At 63.4% G+C, this 25740-nt stretch overlaps 2 protein-coding genes and 1 long non-coding RNA gene across 4 annotated transcripts in view; 2 read left to right on the forward strand and 1 right to left on the reverse strand.

Annotated features, from left to right (window-relative positions):
* The window catches only part of TAFA5 (TAFA chemokine like family member 5), a 191756-nt gene that overhangs the window by 915 nt on the left and 165101 nt on the right, over positions 1 to 25740 (forward strand). The gene's annotated exons all lie outside the window — the stretch shown is intronic.
* On the reverse strand, positions 1282 to 17619 carry LOC111561433. Of its 2 annotated transcripts, XR_006601211.1 has the most exons (5): positions 16377 to 17619; positions 15960 to 16209; positions 12757 to 12846; positions 8310 to 12256; positions 1282 to 3573 (listed from the first exon to the last, which is right to left on the reverse strand). XR_006601211.1 is itself a non-coding variant. In XM_045062533.1 (2 exons), the coding sequence occupies exon 2, from the start codon at positions 4665 to 4667 to the stop codon at positions 3600 to 3602; it is 1068 nt and encodes a 355-aa protein (XP_044918468.1). In that variant the 5' UTR covers positions 4668 to 7995; positions 8310 to 10764; the 3' UTR covers positions 1322 to 3599. The 2 variants fall into 2 exon arrangements, 1 of the variants encoding a protein (XP_044918468.1); XM_045062533.1 differs by lacking the exons at positions 12757 to 12846; positions 15960 to 16209; positions 16377 to 17619 and having other exon boundaries at positions 1322 to 7995; positions 8310 to 10764.
* Positions 14088 to 16325, forward strand: LOC109501869. The gene is made up of 2 exons (XR_006601212.1): positions 14088 to 14286; positions 15745 to 16325. It is a non-coding gene; the product is annotated as an uncharacterized LOC109501869 (long non-coding RNA).

The following is a 25740-nucleotide window of genomic DNA, read 5'->3' on the forward strand; positions in this document are numbered from 1 at the left end:
GGGGGCGCCCGGGGGTGGGGGAGTGGGGGTGGCCGGAGTCCCGGGCGCAACCTCGGGCTGCGGTGGGGGTGGGTGGTCAGTGCTCCGGGCACAGGCTCGCAGCCCGCCAGGGTGGCCGGGAGTGGCCGGCGTCCTGGGCACGGGCTCGGGGGGCCGGGATGGCGCGGGCCGGTCGGTTCCCCGGCCGGCCGCCTGGCACAGGCTCCCGGTCCCTTCCCCTCGTAGCGGGAGGAAAGGACGGGTGCTAAGGAACACCTGTCATGGAGAGCTGCCATGGGCGCGGGAGGTGATGGAAAAATATGGATTCTTAAAAAAAAAAAAAAAAAAAAAAAAAAAAGAGGCCAGCGCCGAGCCTGGCTCCCGCGCCACCACCTCGAAGTGCCGGCCTCCCCGCTCGCGGTCCGAGCCTCCCGCTGTCTCCGGAACGAGCCCGCGGCGGACCACGGGGACCCGGGCGGCGGCGCGGTCGCCGAGTCCTGGGACAGCTCGGCCCGCCCGAACCGCGAGCGAGACCCGCGCCGGAGCCGGAATCGCCGGACTTCTTGCGGCCCCCTCGTGTGCGGCCCACAGTTGCTAGGGAGGCGGGCGCCCGGTGCGGGGAGGGGGCGCAGGGCGGGAAGCCCCCTTTCCCCCCTCTCCCCTTCCCCCCCCCACCCCCGCCACGGCGGGGTCGTGACCCGAGATGCCCAGCGGGCGCCGCCGCCACTCCCGGGGCCGGGCTGCAGGGGGCCGGGGCTTGGGGCGAAGGTCGGGCCGGCCCCCCGGCTCCCCGCGGCCATCTCGGCCCTCGGGCGACGCTCACAGGGTTCCCGAGAGCGGAGCCCCGGCGCGGCTTCCTTGGTGATGTGCAAAGGGCTAATGGCAGATAAACTCCATTTGAAGGCTCCTCCTGCTGGCCTAAGGGGAGAGGGGGCTCAGTCAGCAGTGTTTGGGAAGGGGACTGTGGCTCCCAAGCCCCCCCGCCCCGGGGGCGCTGTCCCTAGCCAGCGCTGGCCACGGCGTCCTTGGGTCCCAGGTGAGAACCCTGCCCTGCAGCGGGCGGCGAGGCAGCCCTGCAGGTGGGAAAAACAGGCTGCTGATTGTTAAGTACCGGACAACCTTGGCCGTGGCTTCAACACTGCACACCCCCGCCTGCTGCCAGGGCCTCCCTGGTTCCCACCTTCCCAGGGCCACGACACCCTGCTGCGCCTCATCCGCACACTCACACCCTGGCAGGACTGGGGTCAGAGAGCCCCCTCCCCCCCCCCCACCGGGGGCGTGCCCAGACACACCTGGAACCCAGGGGTCCCCACCCGCAGCACCCTCAGCCTGCCGTCCAGCAGCCTCCCTGGCGTTCTGGAAACACCTCTTCCGCTGGGACAAGGACATTGGGTAACACGTTACATTCGGAGGAGCAGAAATCATTAATAATGGAAGGTTGCGGGAACCACATTTTCGTGGTTGTTGCTATTTCCGGGTAATGGAATAATTGACGATAAGATAAGATATTTTCAGCCACCCCCCATTTCACCGGAAGTGCACTGGGAGAAATTGAAACAGTTTACTAAAATCCGGAATAGCCATAATCGTGATTTATAGCGTGGAACAGCCGTCCTGCAGAAAAGAAAGCAACAACACTTTTTTCTTTTCGAATGGATAAAAGCACACGAAATGCCAATTAAACAGTTCTCTTGATTTCCGTTCTCTTTTCCGATGTATCTGGGATGAATGAGAATAGTCAGCATCCTTGTTTGTAAATTGTTTTTGTTATCAGTCAGGATTTTTATTACCCAAAATGTTTTTGTGTTATGGAGCAGATATATTTGTATCATATTAATTAGGGAAACTGATAAGTATCATGCAGGATTCAATTATCCTGCCTATTAAATCTGAGCGCTTCTCTGCAGCCCAGAAGGTGCTCACTTTCCGGCGCTGCTGAAAGAAAGCTGGATTATTTCTTGGCCTGGTTTTCAGTTAGGGGATGTTCTGCTGTGCGGGGCCCAGCGGGCTGAGACTCATGTGTAGGGAGATGGGCTCCACCCTCTGGCGGGAGAAATACCTACAGTCCACCAATTAGGTTAGTTGCTATAGTGACACAGTCTTGTCATTTTCTCCCATTGGGGAAGAATTGCCAGGAAAAGCAGAGAGAGGGAGGGGGTCCTCGGTGGCTTTCTTGAAGACGCACACGTGGTGGTGTCGGGACCTCCTCTGGACAGCAGGGCTGGGGCGTAGGGACTCGTTGGCTTGGGGGATGTCGAGCTTGGAGGAGAAAGTTGAAACTCCATCTTCTCATCGGGGGAAGCCTCTTTCCTTGTGGCTCAGAAAGAGCTGGTCTCTGTCCTCTTACCCTTGGCATATCTGGAGCAGAGGGCTGGGACCGGATGTGGTTCGAACAAGGAGTGGGGCGCTCTGGGGCGACCACAGTGGTCTGACTGCGGCCGGGTGCTCCTTGCTGAGCATGTGGTCTTCCCTCGCTGGCTCCCGGCACCGTGGCCATCACGCCGGCGAGGGAGACGGGGAAAATGATGAGCTAGTGGAATGCTGTAGGACGCCAAGCCTTGACTTTGAACCTTGTATGCAGTATTCAGTCCAAAGGTGGAGAGCACCGTGCCCTCCCCCTTGGGGACAGCCGGGTGGGCACACATTCCTGGCGTGCAGGGATTTCTGACACGGATTTTTTTCCCCAATTAATCCCATCAAGATTAACTTGTAGCTTTGAGTTAAATCTCACATCCTCGGCTGCAACGGTGAGAAGAAATTACAGACAACTTCTGAATTGTTTTTAATCCATTAGAATACTAACCGAGCGTGGGCTCTCTGATGCCGCATTTTCTTTACAAATATAACTTATTGCATAGTTGGGAGAGATTAGAATGTGCTACTTGCCTGCTGTTCAAATTTTAGTTCTGGGGTTCTTGGAGAGGTAAATTCAAGAATACCGGGCTTAATGAAAGGATGCCATTCACAAGTTTATTTCTCATCTCAAGGTCTGTCTTTCTTTCTTTCTTTCTTTCTTTCTCTCTCTCTCTCTCTCTCTCTCTCTTTCTTTCTTTCTTTCTTTCTTTCTTTCTTTCTTTCTTTCTTTCTTTTTTCTCTATCTTCCTGTGTGTTTTTATCTGATGAATTTCTGGCTAGAGAAAATGTAGTGCTTCTCTCTTTCAACTTCATAAAAATGAGTCACCTCTGTTTGTGGGATTTGAAATAGCCAGGCTGGTTGCTCGAACATTCACGAGGTAAGGGGGTTCACTCACGGAAGCATCCTCCCGGGCAGAGACCCTCGGGGCAAGTGTTCTGGGGATCAGTATCCGGGGAACAGGGGACGCACGGCCTCTCAGGGTTGTCTCTGGCACCTCACTCTTGCCAGTGAGGACAGAGGACAGCGGATCCCCGGAAGGAGGCTGCGTCCCACCGCCTGCCTCACCGGGTCTGCTCAGCGCCAGGCCTCCTGGCTGAATCTCATGCTGGAATTTCCTGCTCGGGACTCACCACTTGACATCCACTGAATGACACGTGTAGATCAACTTTCGTGGCATGAAGTATTTTCAGGTGACTTTTATGGACGTGATTATGGGGAAATGTTATGATAATGTGGCACTAGAAGAGGAAAGAAAAGCAAAACATTAAAATCCCCATTTCTTTATATAGCTTCGCAGCTGTGCCGATTTAGAAGGGCTCGTTTCTGCATTAAAATGTGGTGCTCTGGAGTTAATGACCTCTACAGAATGCCACCTGTCACCCGGAGCGTGGGTGACGGCCGAGAGATTGACAAGGAGGACCCAGATCGGGGTCTCCTGCTTGTGGGGGGATCGGAGGCTGGAGCGACAGCTGCGGGAGAGGCGAGGGCCCGTGGACCCGCCCGTTGTCATTTGTTTGGGGGGAGCGTCACTGGCTGCGCTCTGGGGCCCACACTGGCACAGGAGGCCAATGGAATCTAGTGGTGTCCCTTGCTCGCCCTCCGCAGACCCTTGGAGCTGGAGTTTGGGGCTGGTGCCCCAGTGCCCTGTGGCTTCTGCAGGGCGTCCCTCGGCCACCAGCTGGTGGAGGGCCACCAGCTCCCCGAGGGCCGGCCGCTGCCTTCCTACTCTGGTCTGCAGTTTCTCAGACCCGCCTGGGAGCATGAGTTGAAACTCCCGGCGGGCAGCACAGGCTGTCCAGAAACGCCAAGCCGCTGGCGGGAGACGGCGGCACCCTTCTCCCCCTGCACCCTGGTGGATGTGGTGGAGGGCTCTGGGGGCAAAGTGGCTGCCGGGACCAAGGGTGCAAACGCTTCTGTCTCCAGCGGGGTGAGCTGGACCCCTCCAGATTGCCCTGCTCCTCCCGTGTCTGGGGAGGCCCTTCCCCCACAGCGCACCAGCCGCATCCCGGAGAATGGCCTGGGCCTGGCGGGAAGGTGGCCCCTTAGTGAGAGTCTGCCTGGGAGAGCTCTCTCCCCGCCACAGCTGCCACCTCCCGTCCCTGGTCCCTGGCGGTCTCCTGCCACAGGTGGGCCTCCCGTGGAGGGACTGGCCTGGGGGTCCCACGGAGGCGCCTGGCTGTCCTTCCACATCTGTTGCATGAGGCAGGGGCGGTGGAGGGCCAGCCCCAGGCACCGGTGTGAGGCAGGAGCCTCGGCCTCCCGTTGATTCCGGTGACTGGGAATTAGGGGCCCCGGGAAAGAGGTGGATGTGGTGGCCTTCCTGGGCTGGCATCCCGAGGGGACTGGACGTCAGCACGAAGCAGAGGCAGTCGGGCAGGGCACACGCGGCCTGGGCCAGGCACGCTGTCCTGCTGGCACCCTTGCCCTCTCTGGTCACAGCCAGCCCCAACCTCAGAACGGCAGGCCGCAGCCCAGGGTCTGGCCCCGAACCCCTGTTCCCTCCCGCAGCCCCTTTCCCGCCTGGCCGTCAGCGGGGCCCCGCCTCGGCCGTCCCTGCGCCCGGCCTGCTTGCACGGTCTTCCTCCAAAATGAGTCTTGCTGTCCTCCAGGTCGGCCTTCACTGTTGTGCCCCAGCCCCTCCTGGGCGCCTCACACCGTCCTCAGCGGGGCCTCTGCCTCCAGGCTGGCCGCTCTGACACCCCACCCGTGGCTCCCCGTTGACCGAAAGCTCTGTGCCTCTCTCCTCCTCTGGCGATCAGCGCTCACCGCATCCTCGGGTCGCCCCGGGCCTCCCAAAGCCAGATCTTGCCTTGCTGGTGGGACTCCGGGTGCCTCTGTCCTGCTCTGGCAGAGTCCGGCCCGAGGCCTCCACCAGGGGCTTCCCTTCTTAGGAAGGTGGTGTGTGTGTGTCTGTTCTCACCTGCACAGCCTGGGCTGCCTGGGCCATTGCGATGTTCCCTCACTACCTGCCGGGTCCCCTCAAGGGGTAGCACCCTGCACTGCTGCTGACTGCAGGCAGGCACCGTGAGCTGGACTGGCCCTGGGAGAGAGCCTCCTCCAGGAAGCCTCCCTTGAACACACGGCCTCATCCCCCTCCCCCGTGCAGTGCTGTTCATCCGAATGCCCCGCCCCGGGCAGTGAATGCTCCCTTCATCCTGTTTTAGGCTTTGAGCTCTGGCCCTGACACGGCCACTAGGGGCCTGCCTGATTCTTGGAGCAAACGCTCCTCGATCCTGGCACCCTGACGCTTTGACCACAGTGGATTCAGTTCTGGAGGCGTGGCCAAAGGTCTGGGGGCGTGACAAAATGTCTAGGGGCGGGGCTGAAGGGCTGGGCCAAATTGAAGGTCTGGGGGCGTGATCAAAGGTCTGGGGGCGTGGTCAGGTGTCTAAGGGCGGGGCTGAAGGAAGGGCGGAGTTGAAGGCCTGGGGGCGTGGCCAGAGGTCTGGGGGCGTGGTCAAATGCCTGGGGACAGGCCTGGAGAGGATGTCTGAAAACTGGCTGGATCCTCCAGGATCAATCTGTTTCCGCAGTACCAGAAATGATTAAAAAGATTTAAAAGGGGAACAAAAAGAGGGAGAAAGTGTGGAACCCTGAGGACACGCTCAGTATTTTGTCAAGCGTCCCTGGTAGGACATTGTCAGAGGCGCTCCCGTGACCCTCACCTCCTTTCTGTGGCTCCTGCTTTGACGCCTCTGAGGTTAAGCTCCCTGAACACTGGTCTCTTCCCACATCCCCCTGCTTCGGGGTTTCTGCCCCCAGCACTGCGCACGTGTGGGTGTCCCTGAGGTGGGGCTGTCCGTCCTGGGCACCGCGGGCTGTTGAGCATCATCGCCAGCCCCCGTCCCCAGGCCGGGATCCCTGTTCTAGTTTGTGGGTCCCCAGTCAACCCACCCACACCGGTGTTTCCTGGTTTGTTGAGTGAGACTCTGGGCCTGGGGCTCAGCGTGGGCAGGGTGACAACCGCAGGGCTGTATCTGTGGCTGAATGGCCGGCCGTTGGGGGGTTTCCAGGCTGTGGAGCACCCAGCCCGACCTCGACCTCTCCGCCTGCCCAGACCGCACTCCCCAGCCCTTCCCAGCCATTCCCAGCCTGCTGGAAAGGCTGTCGGCTGGGACAGGAGGTGTCTCCACACGTTTCCACGCACGTCTGTTTTCCAGAGCTGGGAAGTGGTGCAGGGTTCACCCGTCGCTTGCAGTCTGTCGTCTGCGTGGCAGTTTCTCTGCGTCGCACGCGTAACCGTGTTGATGATGGTGATGCCGCCATTTGGAGGTAGTAAACAGACCTGGCCCTGTGCTGATGGGGAGCCCACCTGCCCTTCCTGTCATCTAGCCCCTTGCTTAATCACTCTCTCCTTTCCGGGGGGCGGTCAGGTCCCTCCAGGTGACTCCGAGATTTCCGCCTAGAGCTCATCGGAACGTGTTTCTTCAGTGCATTTCCTTCCAGAAAGTTCTGCTGCCACTGGCAGGACCTTTGGCTGCTGAGAAATGCCTTTATTTCAGTCCTTTTGGCGGAAGCCGGAGCCTGCTACCCTGGAGGGGCTGCAACGTGTCCCTTCTCTTGCCCTGTCACTGGGCCAAGGAGCCCTGTGCAGGGAGAGGGCGTCCGGGGTCAGCAGGCCCACACCGGGGGGCCATTCAGACCTCCCGGCCACCAGGGTGCCTGTGCTCCCTGCAGACCCCAGGCTCAGAGTGGACAGACTCTGTGTGTCTCCAGCCAGACCTGCTGTTGGCCCCGCACAGGGTCAGCCGTCCCAGGAGACGCCCTGCTCGGTAAGACAGGAGAGGTCGAGGTTGGCTGTTCCTAAAGATTTTCTCAGCCACGGAGACGGGATCCGCAGGCGTTGCCCATCGGCTTCCTTTGCCGGCTGCTTCCCCTGCCCCGTCCCTCTGTGCTGTGTCCGTGAGCGTGCACGTGCACAGCACAGACACATCCCGCAGCTCCCCTGCTGGGCCTCAGTTTCCCTCCCGAGCTGAGGGTGCTGACCCGTGTGCCAGGCCGAGAACAGAGCTGAGTCCCGCGGGCTGGCGGGGCTCGTGCCCGCCGCCGAAGCAGACGCGGAGGCCACGGCCCCCTCCCCCGCCGCATCACAGCGACTGTTGTTTGTTTTCTGCTTCAGCTCTTTGGGCCGAAGGACCAGTGGGATTTGGCCTGTCGTTCACATAATAAAGTAGGAACGTCGCCGGACAAACACCTCGAGTGTGCTTTCAGCCGGGGGTGGGTCGCCCGGGTCACCTGGTGCAGCGCGAGCCCCACATGTTGATGGGCCGGTGTCCCCGAGCACACAGCGCGTGCGGGGACCCTCCACGCTTCGGGGAGACTGGTGCGGTACCCACGTCCACCCTGGCTGGGCTGGAGAGGAGATCCTGTCAAAACATTCCCTGACACTTAGCAGGCGTGACAGGCTCTTCCCATAATGAGGTGGCTAATTGAGAAGTGAGTCATCCGGGACCGGCTTGTAGTAATGCTCGGGAGCTGGGTTCCACCTTCCTTTGGTCCCTGCCCTGGCTGACATCCCTCCGTATCACAGAGCCCCAGCGGCCGCCTCACCTCGGGGTTCCCAGCCGCGCAGGCCGGGGCTGGTCGGTGCCGGGGGGTGGTTCTGGGCCCTGTGGTACTGCCCTGGGGCTCACTGGGGCCCGCTGCGTTTGCTGTTTGCCCTGGAAGGGGTGCGTGAGGAGGAGAGATGGGGCGGTGGCTTGGGTCTCGGCCGGGGAGCCGGGGGGATGGGGAGCTGCTCAGAGGGTCCCGGCTCAGCATGCCATCCCTGTGGCACGGTCACTCTGACCCCATGGCCTCCGCCTGGGGGTCCCCTGGTTCAGACCAGCCAGCCAGCCTCGCCGGGGCGCTTGGCCCTGCTTCCTCCTCCAGCCCCTCTCAGCCACCCCATCCTGGCACCCCCCCACCCCCTGGCCAGGGCAGCTGCGCCTTCCTCCCGGTGACCTCCCTCCCTGCCCCCCGGGACCAGGCTCACCTCTCCAGGGGACGCGTGCCTGGGGAGAGGGGGGAGCAGACATGCGTGCAGGTGGATGTGTTGCTCCCGAGAGGCCTGAGCCCTGCTGACCTCGCTTTGCCGATGAGCGGACCATCTTAGGGGCGCAGGGGGCATCTGCCGGCAGGAAACTTGCAGGGCGGGCCGCTCAGGGCCCAGGGTCTGGTCGTGCAGCCACGGGGGCTCTTCTGGAACACGGCCGATGTCCGTCTCACATCGGAGGTGCAGATGGACCCCCGCTGCTGACCCGGGAGGCCTCACAGGCCCTGGGACACGCGGCGGGCGGCCCGCGGATCCTGCCTGGTCACTGGGCCTGCACACAGGAGTGGTGTCCCTGCTACGGGGTGATGGCGTGGCCCTGGATGGAGCAGTGGGGACCCAGATGGAGCAGGGGAGCCTGCGTGGGCCTCCTGTCTCTGCCCTGGAGGCGCCAGGAGTGAGCGGGAGGCTGAGCTGGCCCGTCTTCTCCCCGCTCCCACTCTGGGAGTGCCATCCCCACCACCTCGGGGGCCTCTGCTGGGCAGGAAGGCGGCACATCCACCTGCCCTCTGCACCCCGTGGGTCCCCGCACAGGGCTGCAGGTGCACAGCTGCAGGGAAGGGGTGGGAAGTTGGGGCTCTGAACTTGCAGGGACCCCCCACCCAGTCCCACCTGCCTGATCTTCTTCATGTCTGGAACTTCAGGGGAGGGGCCGGTGAGTGCCAGCACAGGGCGGGGGGGGGGGTGACTCCCGGGGTCCCTGCCGACGGCCTTGAGGGCTGGCGTCTCGTTCCCTCTTTCCTGAAGGCTCGTGAGTGCTCAGAACAGCCGTGCTGGGGCCTCGCCAGTGGACGTGTCCCAGGTCCCTCACTTGCTGTGCAAACCTGCGGGGCGATGAAGGGTCTTCTGCGTGGTCCAGCCGCCGGGCACAGGCTGGCTCAGTGCTGCGTCCTGTCAACAGAGCAGGGGACGGAGCGGGGAGGAGTGCCTCCACCATGTTCGCGGCCTCCGATCTGATTGCCGTAATGAGATGCCGGGGAAGGTTGGTGCGAACACGGCCCGTCACCTGGAGCTGTGGCGATCCGTGGGGGCGTCGAGCGGCTCTGTGCAGGACTGTCCCGTTACGATTTTCTCACGGCGGAAATGCTAATGCCTTGGAAGCCGTCTTAAATGCCGCTGGACTCACATGAGTGGCCTCTTTTCAAAAAAGCACTTTGGCTCCATTTTTACATTATTTTTCTGCCGTAGTATCCATTACCTGAGAGCGCATCCCCAGACGTACCTAAATACCGTTAATGGGCTGTATAGGACTGGTGTTAATTACCTGATGCTAATTTCTGCTCCCCAGTGGCTGCGGGGCTGGGGGCGGGAGGAGCCACGCGGGAGAAGTCCTCCCGCACTTCTGTGCACTCACTGTGTGTCCTTTCTCCACCCGCTCCTTTCGGGGTGGGGAGGGGGGCTCTGCCAGCTAGAGGAACGCTCTGTGTGGGGGACACACGTTGTCCCCAGGGCACGTCACAACCTTGAGCTCTCCCGTGTTTGTCGTCTGGAGGGGGCTTCTGCCCCCCACGCCCCCAGCAAGGCTGGTGAACTGGGGTGGGGGGAGGCATTTGGTTGAACCCGTCAGCGCCGTGAGAAATGGAGTGGGGCCAAGGGTGCAGGGAACCCTTGTGTCCCGTCCAGCCAAACCACGTAGACACCACACGACGTTCTCACGACCCAGACCCGGGAGCGGGCTTGTGAATGAGCCCCCGAAGTTGTCTGAACCCCGCCGATGCGAGACGGGAGCTCCCCAAGCTAAGAGCAGAACCTAGCACAGCAAGCGTCTGGGACGTTGGAAGTGGGCACCCGGTGGCTTCTAACGTCTGTCTCTGCCCATCTGGGTTTGTGAGACACGGGCCGTGGCCACGTCTCAGACCGTGGACCTCCTAGACTCGTCGTCATCAAAGTTAGTGTTATGTTGGGGCTCCTGGTGGCTCAGTCCGTTAAGCATCTGTCTCCTGATTTCGGCTCAGGTCACAATCTCAAGGTTCATGGAGTTGAGCTCTTTGCTGTCAGTGTGGAGCCTGCTTGGGATTCTCTCTCTCTCTCTCTCTCTCTCTCTCTCTCTGTCTCAAAAATGAAATAAACTATAAAAAAAATCAGTGTTGTGTTGCTAACAGAAATGCCTTCAGCTGGGCTCACCACCCGCTGGAAACCTGAAACCCCGTTTGCTCAGTCTCCATTCTTGGGGCCAGCGATGGGGACGGGCGCGCTTCAGAGAAAATAAAGGAGCCAGATGTGGCACCATCGAGCAGACGTGTGGGGAGCTAGAAAGTTCCGTGGGGTGGGCCAGACCCCCCGTGAGGGGGGATGCTCGGCCCAGCCTGTCCCGCCCCGTGGGGCTGCGGCCCAGTGAGGCGAGCTGACCAGCGGGGACATGGTGACTGAACACGCGTCCTTGTCTCATCTGTGCTTCTGAAGCCTCTCAGGGCCTGGGCAGCGTAGGGGTGATGCCCGCGGGGACCGGAGGCCCCCCGATGTCTCTCCGTGAGGCTGGGAAAGGAGACGGGCCCCTGGGTGTCTGCAGGCCAGAGAGGATGTGCCTGTTTCTCACTGTGGAAGGACCTCCTTCTATGGTGTCACGTTTTGCGTTTCTTACCATTGCAAAGCAGTGACTCAACTCAGGTTCAGGCCCCCTGCCCCGATACCCCCACGGGGCCATGGAGTTCTCGGGGCAGCTAGGGACGGGAGAGGCCGCGGGGGTCTGGTCCCCCAGACCTGGAGGAGCCGATGCCACCAGGCAGGACACGGCTCTGTACTTTGTGTATCCAGAGCCCTCGCAGGTCAGATTTCTGTCTGGAGTGGCTGCTGGCTCAGCACCGTCTCCCTGGGACTCAGACGATTTCTGTGGAAGGTTCGAGGGCTGACCCGGGAGTCCGGGGACAGCTCCTGGTGCCCTGGGGTCCCGGCTCTCCGGAAGGCTCTCCGGAAGGCTTCCCTGGCCTTGGACTTGAGGTCCTGTGTCCCCAACAGTTACTGAGCCTCTGCAAGTGCCAGCAGGGTCCCACACCTCTTCCTGCTGTGTGTGCTGACACCAGAGGTCTCCTGTCTCTGTTCAGGAGGAGGTGGACCCCTCCAGACAGGCAGTGCCTCTGTCTTCCCGAGTCCACGCGGTGTGGGCCTTGTTTATGCTGGGCCACGAACCTCACAGAGGTTCTGAGGTTTCTCCGTTGTCCTGTTATCTACATAGGTGAGGTCAGAGAGGTGTTCCTCTGCATTGACGGCCGATGTCAGTCATTTACACTTGAGTACGAATGAGGCCCTGATGCTGATCTGGCTACCAGGAGCTGGTGTGGACATAAGGTCTCACTGTCTGACCCTGACTTTGAAGACCAACCGAAACAGGTGTTGCTACCTGCCTGGTGGGAGGGCCTCTGGCAACTTCCAGTCCACTAAGTGCAGGAGGAAACTGAGCACATCTGAGGCCCACAGGGGTCCTCGAGGTCAGCTCCACGTCTTGTGGTTCCAGTCGTAGCCCAGACCGAGACCGATTGCCCCAAGGCCTCCCCCTTTTGGGACTCCTCATGCCCCGTTTGCACCTAGAGGCCTTGCCTGGTTTTGGAATCCTGCTTCCCAGGCTCTGTTCCAGGCTCTGTTCCAGGCTCTGTTCCAGGGTCACCATGGAAGCCCTTCTGCTTCTCAAATTCCTGGCAGATTCCTGTGCTCGGGGCTTCAGTGACAGAGGCTGGACCTGATGCACAAAGGAGCACGTGCTGCTGCCTTGTCAGGGCTCTGGGAACCCGGTCAGCAGGCTTGTCCCTGCAGTGGCGCTTCCAGGGTCCGCGTGGGTCACTGTTGCAAAGGGGCGCGCTGCCCTCGCTGTGCCCTTCCTTGCGGATCTGTGTCCAGCAAGCACTCCGCACCCCGCGAATCCTCATGACGCTCGTCAGAGGGAGATGCTTTTGTTCCTGTTTTAGACGTAGACGAGGCTCAGGGAAGGGGCACGCCCAGGGCCCCCGGGCAGGTGGATCAGAGCAGGACCATGAGCCCCGAGCCTGTGCTCTGACCCCCGACACTCAGACCCCAGCGCTGCTGGTTCTCCGGGATTCTGGGCCATCGGCTGCGGCCCAGGCGGGCCGGGCTCTGGCTGGTGGCGACAGGCACGCGGGGCCCCTGGGGCTGTTCTCTCCCTCCGTTGGCCGTCGGCCGAGTCACCAGGAGCGCGGCCGTGGGGCTCAGCTCCAGGCTGTTCCTTTTCTCCCACAAAAGCTCCTCGGCTACCATTTCTCCCGGCACCTGCCTCCCCGAGCAGACCAAGAGCCTGGGAGCGACGCGGCCGGGACAGGGGTCCCTTGGGGTCCAGACCCCTGCCCAGGACCCCGTGCTCTGTGTGAGTATTTTACAAATAACTCCAAGGGAGCTAGAATGGTCCCTTACTTCTGTTTTAAAGCCACAGCAGTAAACTCACCTGTCCTCTCAGTGCCTAAGTGACGAGGTCACAGGAAGGTGGCTCACGAAGGTGTCCTTCCTGGGAAAGCGAGTTCCCATCCTTAATGTCCTGTGGGAGCAGGAGGGGAGGGGATTTGAGGAGGGCTGAGGAGGGTGGCGGGGACTTCTCCCACCGGGGTGCAGGCTGGGGGCTGGCATGGGCATGGGGACCCCTTGCTGAGGGTGGCCCGAGCTGGGGTCCAAGGACAGGGAGGGCCTGGCAGCCCAGGTGGCCGGGTCTCTGGAAGGCCTGGGCCATCCTTGTCCCCTAGACCCGTGTCGGCACAACCCCGAGCCCGGGCCTTGGAGACACCGGAGGCCTGGGGAGTCCTTGGAAAGTCCTCCCACCATGATGGCACCAACCAGGCACTTGGCTCCTTGGAGGAGTGGCCCTGCAGAACATTCTGGAATGTGCTCACTGGCTTGTGGCCCCCTTTGTGCTAACGGTGGGCTCTCTGGGGTTTTCCCTCAGCAAGGCCACATTTCCGGGTGTGCCGTGCGTTCAGGGGAGGGGATGTGTTCTGGGCTCTCCAAACACAGGATGGGTTTTGTCCCGGTCAGGGTGTGATGACAGCACGGGAGGGTGGCCGGCCGCACCTGCTCCTGTAGGTGAGCGCTCAGGAAGCCGGCGGCCGGGAGGGAGCACTGGGCCGCCTGTGGGAAGAATTTGGAGCCTCGGGGAAGCCTCGCCTGGGACGGTCGGGGCCGATCCGGACGGCATTGGGGCCCCTGGAGGGGTGGAGGACGTCCAGGAGGTCAGAGGGGCTGTGCGGGGAGGTCACCTCTGCACCCCAGCTTTGTGAGCCAGGCCAGCTGGTTTCCTGTGTGTGGACAGGATGTCACCGCCGCCTGGGGGGGCCTGGATGCGCGGAGGTCCCCGGTCACCGTTCGTGTGGAGGCCACGGTCCGGGATGCGGTTAAAGCTCAGAGGAGCACCAGCGGCGTTAACCCTTCGCTTCACAGACGGGGAAGCGGAGTCTTGCCCGGGGCCACCTGGAGAGCAGGGGAGGGCCCGGCTGCCCCCCAGGGCTGGGGCTCAGGGGACCCCTGGGCTTCGCACGGCCTTGGCCCCCGAGTCACGTTTTGCACAAGCTCAGTAGTTGTTGGTTTTGAAAACACAGTCCCTGTGAGTGACGACAGCTCTCCCGTCACGTTGAAGATCGGGTCTTCACTGAGCCTTTGCAGACTTCAGATCTGAGAGGGAATGAGCAGGGTTTCTCCCGCGGGCTGCTGCTCTTTATTTATTTATTTATTTTTAAATTTTTTGTGTTTATTTTATTTTTGAGGGAGAGAGAGAGAGAGAGACAGAGCATGAGCAGGGGAGGGGCAGAGAGAGAGGGAGACACAGAATCCGAAGCAGGCTCCAGGCTCCGAGCCGTCAGCACAGAGCCCGACGCGGGGCTCGAACCCACAAACCATGAGATCGTGACCTGAGCCCCGAATGTGAACTGCTTCTAGAGCGACATCATCCTTACATCCAGCCACACCCCTGCGTCTGGCTCAGGCCCCGGTGAGATTTGGGGGAAAGACCCCTCCTCCAGGAAGCTCTCCTGGTGCCTCCCACCTGTGCTGTGCCCTGAGGTCCCGCTGCACTGGCCTGTCGCCTTGGTGGCTGAGTGCTGCGACCCTGTCCTTCCCGAGGGTGCCTGACATGTGTTTGCAGACTCCCTTCCCGTGCTCCGAAGTGCATGGGGGCTTAGAGAAGGGATTTCACTTGTTTGCAAAACCCCGTCCTTTGGGACCCGCCTCCCCTGAGTGGAGAAGGCACACCCCTTGTGTCCTGTGAGGACGTGAGCACCACTGTCACCTGCCGTGGAGACGTGCTTGTCTGGTGACCCCGACCAATGCAGGGTCGGCCAGGACCCGGTGCCGGTCTGTGCTGTGCCGGGACGTGGGGGTGCAGAGCCTCCGGGAGCCCGGGGCAGGGGGGACGGTCTGGAGGGGGTGAGCTGGTCAGCAGGGCCGGCTGGGTCTTCCCCTCGACCCCGCCATGCTTCCGGGCGCTTTTGTTTTAGGCGCCGGTGGGACTGGGGGGGCTGGCCTCCACCTGCGGGTGGGTGGCCTGCTGGGCCCTGGCCACAAGCTGCCGAATGTGCTGCCCCCCCACCCCCCATCACCGTCAGAGACACTCTCCAGCCGGGGAGTCCTCCCCTCTGCTCTGCTCAGAAACCTGGGGAAGTAACCACGTGTGAGACGCGGCTGTGCCCAGACAGGCTGGGCTGTGGGCCCCGGGGGCATGTGTAGGCGTGTGCACCTGCGTGGAGGTGTGTGTGTGTGCACGTGTGTGTGGCGTCTGTGTGTCTGCGTGTGCGGGAGTCTGCTGCGTGGGTCTGTGTCCCCGTGTGTGTGTGCACCTGTCCACTCTGTCATGACTGCTCTCTCTGTGCTTGTTCCTGACCAGGGGATTCCCAGAGGAAGGGGGGGCAGCAGTGGCTGGTCTTTAGCCTTGGGAGTGCTGTCCAGCCCCGTGCTGCCCCCTCCAGCCCCGTCCAGCCCCCTCCAGCCCCGTTCTGCCCCCTCCAGCCCCCTCCAGCCCCCTCCAGTCCCCTCCAGTCCCATTCTGCCCCCTCCAGCCCCCTCCAGCCCCCTCCAGCCCCCTCCAGTCCCCTCCAGCCCTGTTCTGCCCCCTCCAGCCCCCTCCAGCCCCCTCCAGCCCCCTCCAGCCCCGTCCTGCCCCCTCCAGCCCCCTCCAGCCCCCTCTAGCCCCCTCCAGCCCCCTCCAGCCCCGTCCTGCCCCCTTCAGCCCCCTCCAACCGCCTCCAGTCCCATTCTGCCCCCTCCAGCCCCGTCCTGCCCCCTCCAGCCCCATGCTGCCCCCTCCAGCCCCATCCTGCCCCCTCCAGCCCCGTCCTGCCCCCTCCAGCTCCCTCCAGCCCCATCCTGCCCCGTCCTGCCCCCTCCAGCCCCGTCCTGCCCCTTCCTGCTCTGCCTCATCCTGCCATGTCCACTGACAGACATAATGCGTTAGGTTCAAGCTCCTCTTCTGATTTATTGGACGCCGCCTTTCAAATGACATGAGAAACCACTCCTGAAGTTCCTGAATCCCGTCCACTGGCTCCCTACCTGGAACTGCCGGGGACCGTCAGGACGGGGTGCCCAGCCCCGGCGGCCTCAGCGTGGACAGGGACTCAGGGCAGCCCAGCGGGACAGGAGACAAAGGGGCACCTTCAGCATCCACCTCACCTTCCGTGTCATTGCCCTTGCGCGAGATGGTGGGTCTCCAGTGACAGTGTCCCCATCCTGGAAGTTCCGTGCTGGCCGCAGGTTAGCTCTGGGGCCCGGGCTCTTCCCTGGGCTCCGGTGAGGGCCACCGAGTCGCCGCCCGGACGTGCAGGCTCTGGACGCAGCACACACGTGCTCCTCTGAAATTCCAAATGGCGAAAACTTCGTCTCAATCAGCGTCGCAGAGAGTTTGGAGAGGGGGCGGTAGGCTCTGGAAATTAAACGGCACCTTTTGGCATCTCACGTCGGTGAGGCGGCCAACTGATTATTTTTATATTACAATCCCCAGGCGTTGTCAAATTGATTAATAAATTCGCTGAAAACCCATTATCTTTTAATAAATTAATCTTGGTAGTGGGGGGATGAGTTTCCTCCGACCTTTGCACGCGGGTCGTCTCTGGGCGCCAGCGTGGGGTCGTCATCGTCCCTGTGGACAGTGCAGACGTGAGGCATTGTGGCCACAATCCCTGGTCCCTTAGGAGTGGGCCCGGTTGGCTTCCTTTCTGTGGATGTGCATTGAGGCGACATGGAGAGGGCCCCTGCGTCTCCCCAGGTGGGTCTCTGCTGGGCAGCGCGGGCGCCTCCCGGGCCAGCCCCTCCCCGTTGTCAGCCCGGTGACTGGTCCCAGATGAGAGTTACCAGCCTAGGCTGTAGGGAGCTCCTGAAAATGAGCACAAACTTAGCTCCGAGCTTCCTGGCAGACGAGACAAAAGGGAAAGTCACTGGGGTATGTGGCTCTCCTTGTCCATTAAAGACGTTGGAACAGAACAGGGCCGTCGGATCCTGGCCGTCACTGGCCGTGGCAAACGATCTGCAGCCTGCAGAACTTCACGCGGGGTCAACGGTGTCATTTCCACGGTTACGGGGAAACCGCGGGGGCCCAAGGGTGGGCTCGTCCCATCAGCAAGTGGCAGGACGATGACGGACCTGAGCCAAGGGCCCGGCCTCCCCAGGGGCGCAGCCGTGCCCAGCTGGCTGACACGGGGCTCGGGCGCCCCGTTCAAGAAGCTTCCTGCCCCTGTCGTCACCCTCCCCCCTCCCCTGGTGCCTGGGCCTCCCCCCGCCCTGGGCCCCCTGGCTCCTGTCTTGCCTTCTCAGAGGACACTCACCTCCACCTGCCCGCCCTCTGCTCTCCACCCTCCACCCCTCCTTTCCCGGAATAGGGTTTGCCAAGGTCACCGTCCCTGTCGCCCCCCCCAAGGCCACTCCTGAAGCCTTCTGTGGAGGGGAGGGGGCCTCTGTCGCCCATTCACAGGGCCCCACCGCACCCTGCTGAGCACTAGCGTCTGAAGTCTGGAGGGAGGAACGAATAAAGGCACCGGGTTCCACGGGGGCTCCACAGGGGGTCATCCCCGGTTTCACTGAAGGATGGGGTTCAGGGGGTTCAGACAGGAGGTCGTGTCAGGTCTCCCCAGCAAAGCTGCCCAGTCTGGGCCACCTGGGATCTCCACCAGCCTTTGTGGGCAGGAGTCCTTCCTCCAGGGTCCGAACACAGACCCCACCCTGCCCGGGGCGACCTAGGTGGCTGTCCTGCCAGCTTCATCCACCCGTGCCCACCGCTCCCTGTGCCCACCATCCCCCTGTGCCTGTCATCCCCCTGTGCCCGCCGTCCCCGTCCCCACCATCCCCCTGTCCCCGCTGTCCCTGGTGCTCACCGCCCGTGCCCACCCCACCGACAGGTGTTATCTCCGCCTCGGCCTCCCGTCAGTGGGTTGGGGAGGAACAGGGGGCCCCTGGTGGTGGCAGCCGGCCCTCTGATTGGCCCGGCAGCGTTCTGCCATTAAGTCGGTGGCGGGCTACCCGAGGACTAATTAAACCAGATGGCGGTAAAACCCGAGTGGAGGCACAGAGACATTTTTACACTTAAGTTGATCAAAGTTAGGTGCAACAGCATATGTTGGGGGAGATTAAGAACGTTTAACTACATATTAACGGTTCCTCCCGATCCCCCTTCCTGGTGATGTCAGCACAGCCCTCCCGCGGGCCCGTCTCCGTCGCCGAGACCCCTGGCCCTTGGCTTAGGCGTCATTCGGGCACGTGTCACGGTCGGAAACGCGTCCGGAGCGGGGGCGGGAGGGCCTTTCCGGGCGGGGCGGGGGCCGGACGCCCTCAGAAGGCCGTCCCCGTGGCGATAGCTTTGCGGGGTCAGCCCAGTTCTCCATTGCGTCCCCGGCCCATGTGCTGTCCCGTTTGTCACGGGGCCCCTGGCTGGGGGCACTGGGCTTGGGGACACTGAAGGGCCATCAGGGAGGCCCCGCCCACCGACCGAGGGGAGGCCGTCGCGAGCCGGGCCCCGCCCCAGGCAGCCTGTGCGGTCAGCGGGTGGGCGGCGCCCCGCGTGGTTCCGGCGGCTGGTCCTGGGAGGCTCGCTCTTCCTGCAGCCTTTATTTTTTCATTTTTTATTTTTTTTTAACATTTATTTATTTTTGAGACTGAGACAGAGACAGAGCATGAGCGGGGGAGGAGCAGGGAGAGAGGGAGACACAGGATCCGAAACAGGCTCCAGGCTCCGAGCTGTCAGCACAGAGCCCGACTCGGGGCTCGAACTCACGGACCGTGACATCATGACCCGAGCTGAAGTCGGACGCTTAACCGACTGAGCCCCCTGGGCTCCCCATTCCCGCAGCCTTTAAATCCGCGCCCTGGCAGTGTGTTTCTGTTGAGGTGAAGCTCACGTCACCAAGTCGACCGTCCTGCAGCCTGTGTGTCACCGGCACGTAGCGCATTCACACCGCGGCCCAGCCACCGCCTGCCGCGTCCTCAAACGTGTGTGCCTCCCCAGAGGAGACCCTGTTTCCGGCACGCTGTCACTGCCCGCCCCACTCCATCCCCCCTGAGACCCCCGCTTCACAGGGTTTTTGCAGCAAAGGCGGAGGGACCCCGCTGGACCGGGCAGGGGGTATGTGCAGCAGACACAGGGTCTTCCCTCGCGGCCCCCACTCCGTCCCCCCCCAACCCCCAACTCCGTCCCCCCCCACTCCGTTCCCCCCCCGGCCCCCACTCAATCGCCCCTGCACCCACTCCATCCTTCCCCACTCCGTCCCCGCCCACTCCATCCCCCCACCGGCCCCCACTGTCTGCCTGCCCCCACCCCCCGCCTGCCCCCACCCCATCCCCCCCAACCCCCAACTCCGTCCCCCCCAGTCTCCACTCCATCCCCCCTACCCCCCACTCCATCCCCCCCAACCCCCAACTCCGTCCCCCCCCACTCCGTTCCTTCCCACTCTGTTCCCCCCCCCCCGGCCCCCACTCAATCGCCCCTGCCCCCACTCCATCCCTCCCCACTCCGTCCCCGCCCACTCCATCCCCCCACCGGCCCCCACTGTCCGCCTGCCCCCACCCCCCGCCTGCCCCCACCCCATCCCCCCCAACCCCCAACTCCGTCCCCCCCCAGTCTCCACTCCATCCCCCCTACCCCCCACTCCGTCCCCCCCACCCCACTCTGTGCCCCCCCACTCCGTTCCCCCCCCCGGCCCCACTCCATCCCCCCTGCCCCCACTCCATCCTCCCAACCCCCAACTCCGTCCCCCACCCCCCCCCCGGTCTCCACTCCGTCCCCCCCTCCGTCCCCCCCACTCCGTTCCCCCCCACTCTGTCCCCCCCCACTCCGTCCCCCCCTAACTCCATCCCCCCACCGGCCCCCACTCTGTCCCCCTGCCCCCACTCCATGCCCCCCAACCCCCAACTCCATCCCCTCCCGTCTCCACTCCGTCCCCCCCCACTGTCCCCCCCCGCCCCCACTCCATCCCCCCCACTCCATCCCCCCCCACTCCATTCCCCCCACTCTGTCCCCTCCCCCGCCCCACTCCGTCCCCGCCACTCCATCCCCCCACCGGCCCCCACTCTGTCCCCCTGCCCCCACTCCATCCTCCCCAACCCCCAACTCCGTCCCCCCCCCAGTCTCCACTCCATCCCCCCTACCCCCCACTCCGTCCCCCCTGCCACCCGAGCAGGGAAACAAAGACAGCGACTTTGCTCCAGGCCTGGCTTCCGCCTGGCTACGTGGCTTCCAGCCTTGCCTGACCTTGGGGGAGACCCCGGGCACCGTTTTGCGGGGGACCTTCACTAGGCCGGTGTCACCTCTGGGCCTAGCACTTGCCGCTCAGGGTGGCGGACAGGCCCGGTGCGCCGCGGATGGTGGGCCCATGATGGGCACCGTGCTCCCTGACCCTCCCCACCCGCCTCCCAGCCTGCACCCCTGCCCAGTCCCCCGTGTCTGAAGGCCTACTGTGCATGCGCCTGGGCCCGGAGCAAGCTCCTGACTCTGCCCCGAGCGCTGGAGGCCGGCGTGTCCGGCCCGCAGACATCCGGGGCGTCTGCCCCAGGGCTTGGCTCTGGGCCACCTGGAGGCCTTGAATTGCGTGCCGGTGGAAAGCAGCCCCGGGCTGGGGAACAGCAGACCCTGGGCGTGGGCTCCCGCCCCCTCCCCCGTCCCACCGCCTGGACACTGGATCCCTTCCCCCAGCGGCAGCCTGAGGCTGGAGGGCGTGCTCCCCGGGGGCCGGTGCTCCAGCGCCCGGGCCCCGGCCTCCTTCCCCCCACCGGGTGCCCCCCTTCCCCCTTCTCTGGGCCCGGTGGGGGTGATGTGCTGGCAAAGGCCACTCTGTTTTCCAGCCCAGTGACGCTCACATGTGACAGCGCAGGGGACAGTCCTCATGAAAAGCCCCTTTGTTTATTCTGGCTAATTAAGAAGTGGCAGGAGGCCTCAAAGGGGGCCCAGGCTCCACGTCCCCCCTGGAAGTCGGCCATGGTCCTAAGGGGCCGGGCCAGCACACCCAGCACTTGAGGAGGCTTCGGGGAGGACCCCTCGGGCCCAGCAGAGCGTCCAGCCGCTTCCCGAGGGCCCTCTGGCCCGGGGTCGGCACGCCGTTGCCCTTGGGGGCTCGAACGGGAGCCCCGCTCCTCTCTCTGCACCGGGAGGCTGCGGAGGGCGGCGCTCAGCTTTCTGAGCCTCAACTCTCTGGTCTGTGAAATGGGATAGTAACGGGGGCTGAGCCTGCCGGGAGGAAGGTTCCAGAAGCGGAGGATGCTTCGGGGCTCGCACCGTGCAAACCAGTGCCTCGGTCCCCAGCGTGTTCGCCCCTCGCCCATCACGGCCAAGGCCGGGTGTGTGGGTGCAGGTTCTGACTTGCTTCGAGACGAACGAGTTCTAACCTCTGAGTATCGGATGGGAGCCGCACGGACGCTGGCACTTGGGCGCCGATCTCTCGGGTTTCCTGAAGCTGGTCCAGGTCTTGGCTGGACGTGCAGTGATGGAGACCCAGCTGAGCTGCTCGCCTCTCGGGGCCTCGGTTTACTGGTCTGTGTAATGGGGTGGGAGCAGAGGCAGAGGCTTGTCGGGAGGCCTCAGTGGGCTGTAGTGCATGCAGTGAGGTGCCCAGAACCACCTCACTGTCATCACCGCTTGTCATCACCCCCTGTGACGTCATCTCGCAGTGGCCCAGAAGCCGCTCTCGCCACACCACACACGTGCCCAGAAGAACCCTTAAAGCTTCAGTGTTCTCCAGGGGCCCGCTGGGCTGGGCGGTTATGGCGGTTTGTGCATTCTCACAAGGACACCGTCACGCTAGGGGGCTTCCGCCCAGGGTCCGTGTCCCCCGCAGCGCTGTGCGGACAGTCCCTGTGAGCCGGGCCCACACTCTGACCTGCGCGGAAGCCGTATCTGTACCCGGGGGAGGGACGGGGCCCCGGGACCACGGACGTGCTGCTTTTCTCTGCAGCCTGGAGTGGCAGCCAGAGTCCCCTGCGCTCGCCTGTCCCCTGGGAGTCATCGAGGAGCTCGGGAGGGCGGGCCTGAGTCCGCGGCGCGGGCCGGGAGGGGCGCAAGAGGGGACAGCCGGGACCTTGTGCAATCAACAGGCTCTTAGGGGCTGACCCCAAGCCGAGAGCTCTAGGGCGGCTTAAATTTGAAAATTAACATGACACCAGAAGAGACAGAGTAATTTTTCATTCTGCTCGAAAGGTTATTTGCTTTCTCAGCTGATGCTTAGTGTACTGATACATGATGTCAAAAGGTAAATGATTTTAAACCAGATTCAATTTAAATTTCATTACGTATTTGTAGGAGACGAGGCTCTAAGAATCCCTTGTCTCCTCTTGCAGGATCTTTCACTTTTAATAACTCTGGCGCCTAATGCCCTGATCTGCTTACTATGCAGCCACGGGGCAGGGCGGTGCTCCTCAGGCGCCCAGAAACCCACTTGGAAGGCCTGAAACAGGCCTGCGTCTCCGAGCGCGGCCGCCCCGGGGACCCAGCGCAGCCCCGATGGTCCTGGGAGAGGCGGGCTGGGGGCCCGGCTCCCGGGACGCGGAGTCACCGCAGGCCTCAGTCTCCCCACCCACGGCGTGAGGGGGACCACCTGAACCCCCTACGGCCCTTTGTGCAAACGCGAGGTGACGACGGCCAGGCTCCAGGAGTCCTGTCCGATCACAGCGGCACATCCTTTGGGGCGGTCACTCAGCCTGTCTGTGCGTGAAGCGGGTGAGGAGTGGCTCCGTCCGCTGGGCCGAGTAGCGTCCCCTCCAGATGTGTGTCCAGCCTGGGTGTGGCCGTATTTGGGAGTAGGGTCTCTGCAGATGCGGTCGGTTAAGGTGAGGGCGTGCTCACCTCAGGGTGGACCTAAGCTCTGTGCCGAGGGTCCTCGTAAGAAGCGGAGGGGACACGGGGACGCAGACATGCGGGGACAAGGCAGGTGACCCGGACTATGAGGAGACGCTGAGGCCGGGAGAGGGGCTGGTGCAGGTGGTCCCGCGGCCTCAGAAGGCCCCAGCCCTGCCCAGCCCTGGACCTGGGACTTCCCGCCTCCAGCGTCAGAGGATCGGATTCTGCTGTGCAAGTGGCCCGGTCTGCGGCCCTTTGTGACTGCCGCCCTGGGAAGCAGACACGTCAATGGGGGGCAGGTATGAGGGCGCCACGAGCCAGCGTCCCCACGGCCCGGAGACCGTGTCGGGCCCCCAGGGGCCCTGTTGGCCTTCTTCATTTTCCTGCCTCTCCAACCCTCCCCTTGTCCCACGGCCCCGGCGGTCACCTCTCTGCCTCGAGTGCCCATCCTCATCTGAGCTCCACGGGGCCAGACGTGGGGAGGGGTCACCTCGGCAGGCAGAGCTGGTGCTCTGGTCCAGGCAGTGGCCGGCTGCACCCAGTTTGCTGGGAAAGAAGGCACAGCACGAGGCACCGTGCGGGAGGTGGCCGCTAGGTGTGCAAGGGAGCCCCCGGGCGGGGGGTGTCGCTCGGGGCCGGGCATCTGGCGCTGGGGCTGCGGGCTTACCCTGGACGCAGTCCTGGGACTGGACAATGGCCCAGGTGACTTACAGGGTGGAGAGGAAGAGCCCAGGAGGGGGCCCGGAGCCCAGGGGGCTCAGCCGTGTGGCAGAATGTCCGGACGCCCCCCACCCCCGGAAGTGCCAGGGTGCCCTCCTGTCGCCGGGGGCCCGAGCCCAGGCTTGCTGCCGACACTGCTGCTTCTGAGGCTCCCCCTCGGGGCCACGCCGGCCACACCGCCCTCTGCCCCGCTGTGCCCCTGCCCTGCTCCACGCTGACCATGCCGACCTCTCCCAGGCCGTGGCACCACCTCCCGTTTTTGGCGGGTGAGGAGAGGAACGGCCCGTGTCAGCTGTCCCGGCTTCCCCCAGGGAAGTGTCCTGGCCGAAGGTGTGGAGGCCCGGCCACAGAGGGTGGACGGAGCTCTCTGGAGAGCCAGGGACAGTTGGGCGGGACGCAGCTCCAAGGAGAACGTACAGGCTCTGGGTCTGGAAGCTTCTGTCAGGACAGGCCTGCCATGGTTTGCAGACCCTGGGCTCCAGAGAGCCCCTCAGGCCTGGGCCAGGGAGGGTCCCAAGGTGGGGGCTTGGCTGGGCCTGCGGTGGGTGCAGAGGAGTGGGGACAGGGCCAGGGTCCCGCGGGTCACGACCCTGTCTGCGCCGTGAGGAACCGGCTCCGTGCCAGCTGCTGGGAGAGCCCAGCGGTTGGGCCGCGAGATGCCTGCATTCAACAGCACGTCTGTTTGTAGGGGGTCGTGCGCATGGGGGGAGTTTTCTTTGGAAATTAATTGCCTGGTGAATCCTTCCTGTCACGGCTATAACCAACACAAGACCCCGGGCGTGGAAGGAAGGGCTGTAAATGGGTTTCCCCGGCCCATTTTACCAATTATCCCCGTATCTTGGCCCTCTGGCTTTATTTTAATTTATTTACTTAGGGTGTTGCTCCTAAGTGCACATCTGGGCACTTTAAAAAAATATTGTTAGTGCATCCGGGGGACTCTTCTCCCTGGTTTGGGTTTAGCTTACTCTGCAGCGTTGAACAGTGAGGGATGGAACTTTCCGGATCACAGCCCGGAGGCCCTTGGGGTCCAGCGTGTCGATTCCTCAGGCACCGAGCCTGCCCCTGCCTCTCCCGCGTTCGTCCCGCTCTGCGGTCCTAATGGTGTTGCTTGTTCCCGGCGCCACCCAAAAAAAGCACAAGATAATCACCCAGGCGCTAGTCACCATCAAGCTGGGGGTAAAAACAAAGAAATCCTGAAGCCGTGTTTCCAGGATGGGCGTCGTGTCTGTGACGAATGGCGTTTATTACAAACGTGGGGTTGCGGGGATCCGTCACGGGCGCAGACGCTCAGGGATGCGGGGCTGCGCGCGGGTCTCGGCCCGCGAGGAGCGAAGGGGAGGTCGGGCAGGAGGAGAGAAGTGCTGTGTGCGATCGCTGGTCGGTGTTGGTTTGTCATTAAGGCAACACGCCGGGTTCTGGGGCCCTTCGGGCCCTCATCTTGTGTCTGTGAACTCGGACTTGGCATCGGAAGCCCGTCGTCCTTGGATCTTGGGGAGGGGAGCCCCCCATCCTCGGCTCGAGCCCGGAGCAAGGCGGGGCTGCGGGCTCCTCCGTGCGGGAGCCCCGTCTGGAGGGGACTTGGGGGCAGCAGTGGAGCCCAGCCTCAGGCCAGCATCGGGCAGTGCTGGCAGGGCGGGCCGCGTCCCCAGGTACGTGCCTGTCCTCGAGGACCAAGCAGGGATGGTCGTGGGTGGGGGTGGGGGGGACAGAGGGAGGTCAGTTTTTCCCCAGAGGGGAAGCCCCGAGCTGCCCAGAGCTGCCTCGGGCAGATCAGGTTGTGTCTGCGGCCCCCGCCCTGGTTCCGCGTCCACTCGTGACCTCGGGACCCTGGCCCCGTCCGCTCTCCCCTGCACCCACCGCAGACCTGGCGGGGTTCACAGGTCGTCTGCCGGGCACCCCGAGGAAGGACTTTGTGGCAGTGAGACCAGAGCGGGCCGGGAGGCCTGGTGCAGCGGGACGTGCCTCTTAGCGGCCCCGAGACGCCGTGGGTCCGCCGGGACCCGCCTCGCGTTCAGTCCGTCCCGGGAGCCGGCCAGGAGCGGACACGGCACCCCAGAGCGGAGGTCTAGGGCGCGCGGGCGTCGGTCTCATTCTCTGACAGTCGTGTGCCGGAACTCTCCGGTGCCCGCTTCGTCCTGGACTGAGCCCCCTCTGGCCTGACTCAGACCCCAGGGGCTGGTGGTCCTGGGTGGGCAGCGGCTTCGGGATGTGGCCGTGGCCTCGTGTCTCTCAGAGGCTTCGAGGCCGGCACAAAGCGGACACTCTGTGGAGCTCTGTGCTGTGCCCGCTGGTGGGGCTGTGACCAACTTGTCTGTGCTGCGGGCTGGACAGCAGGGCTCGGGTGGGGCAGGGCTCGGCCAGGGCCTGGGGTTCTCCTCCCTGTCCAGGGGACTCTGCGGGGCGGGATTGGGGTCAGCAAAC

Source organism: Felis catus, chromosome B4 (genome assembly GCF_018350175.1).
Source record: "Felis catus isolate Fca126 chromosome B4, F.catus_Fca126_mat1.0, whole genome shotgun sequence".
Classification (NCBI taxonomy): Eukaryota; Metazoa; Chordata; class Mammalia; order Carnivora; family Felidae; genus Felis; species Felis catus.

Excerpts from the sequence above, each read along its gene's own strand:
- LOC111561433 (XM_045062533.1), bottom strand. The coding sequence starts at position 4,667 with ATGCCAGCCCAGGAAGGCCACCACATCCACCTCTTTCCCGGGGCCCCT.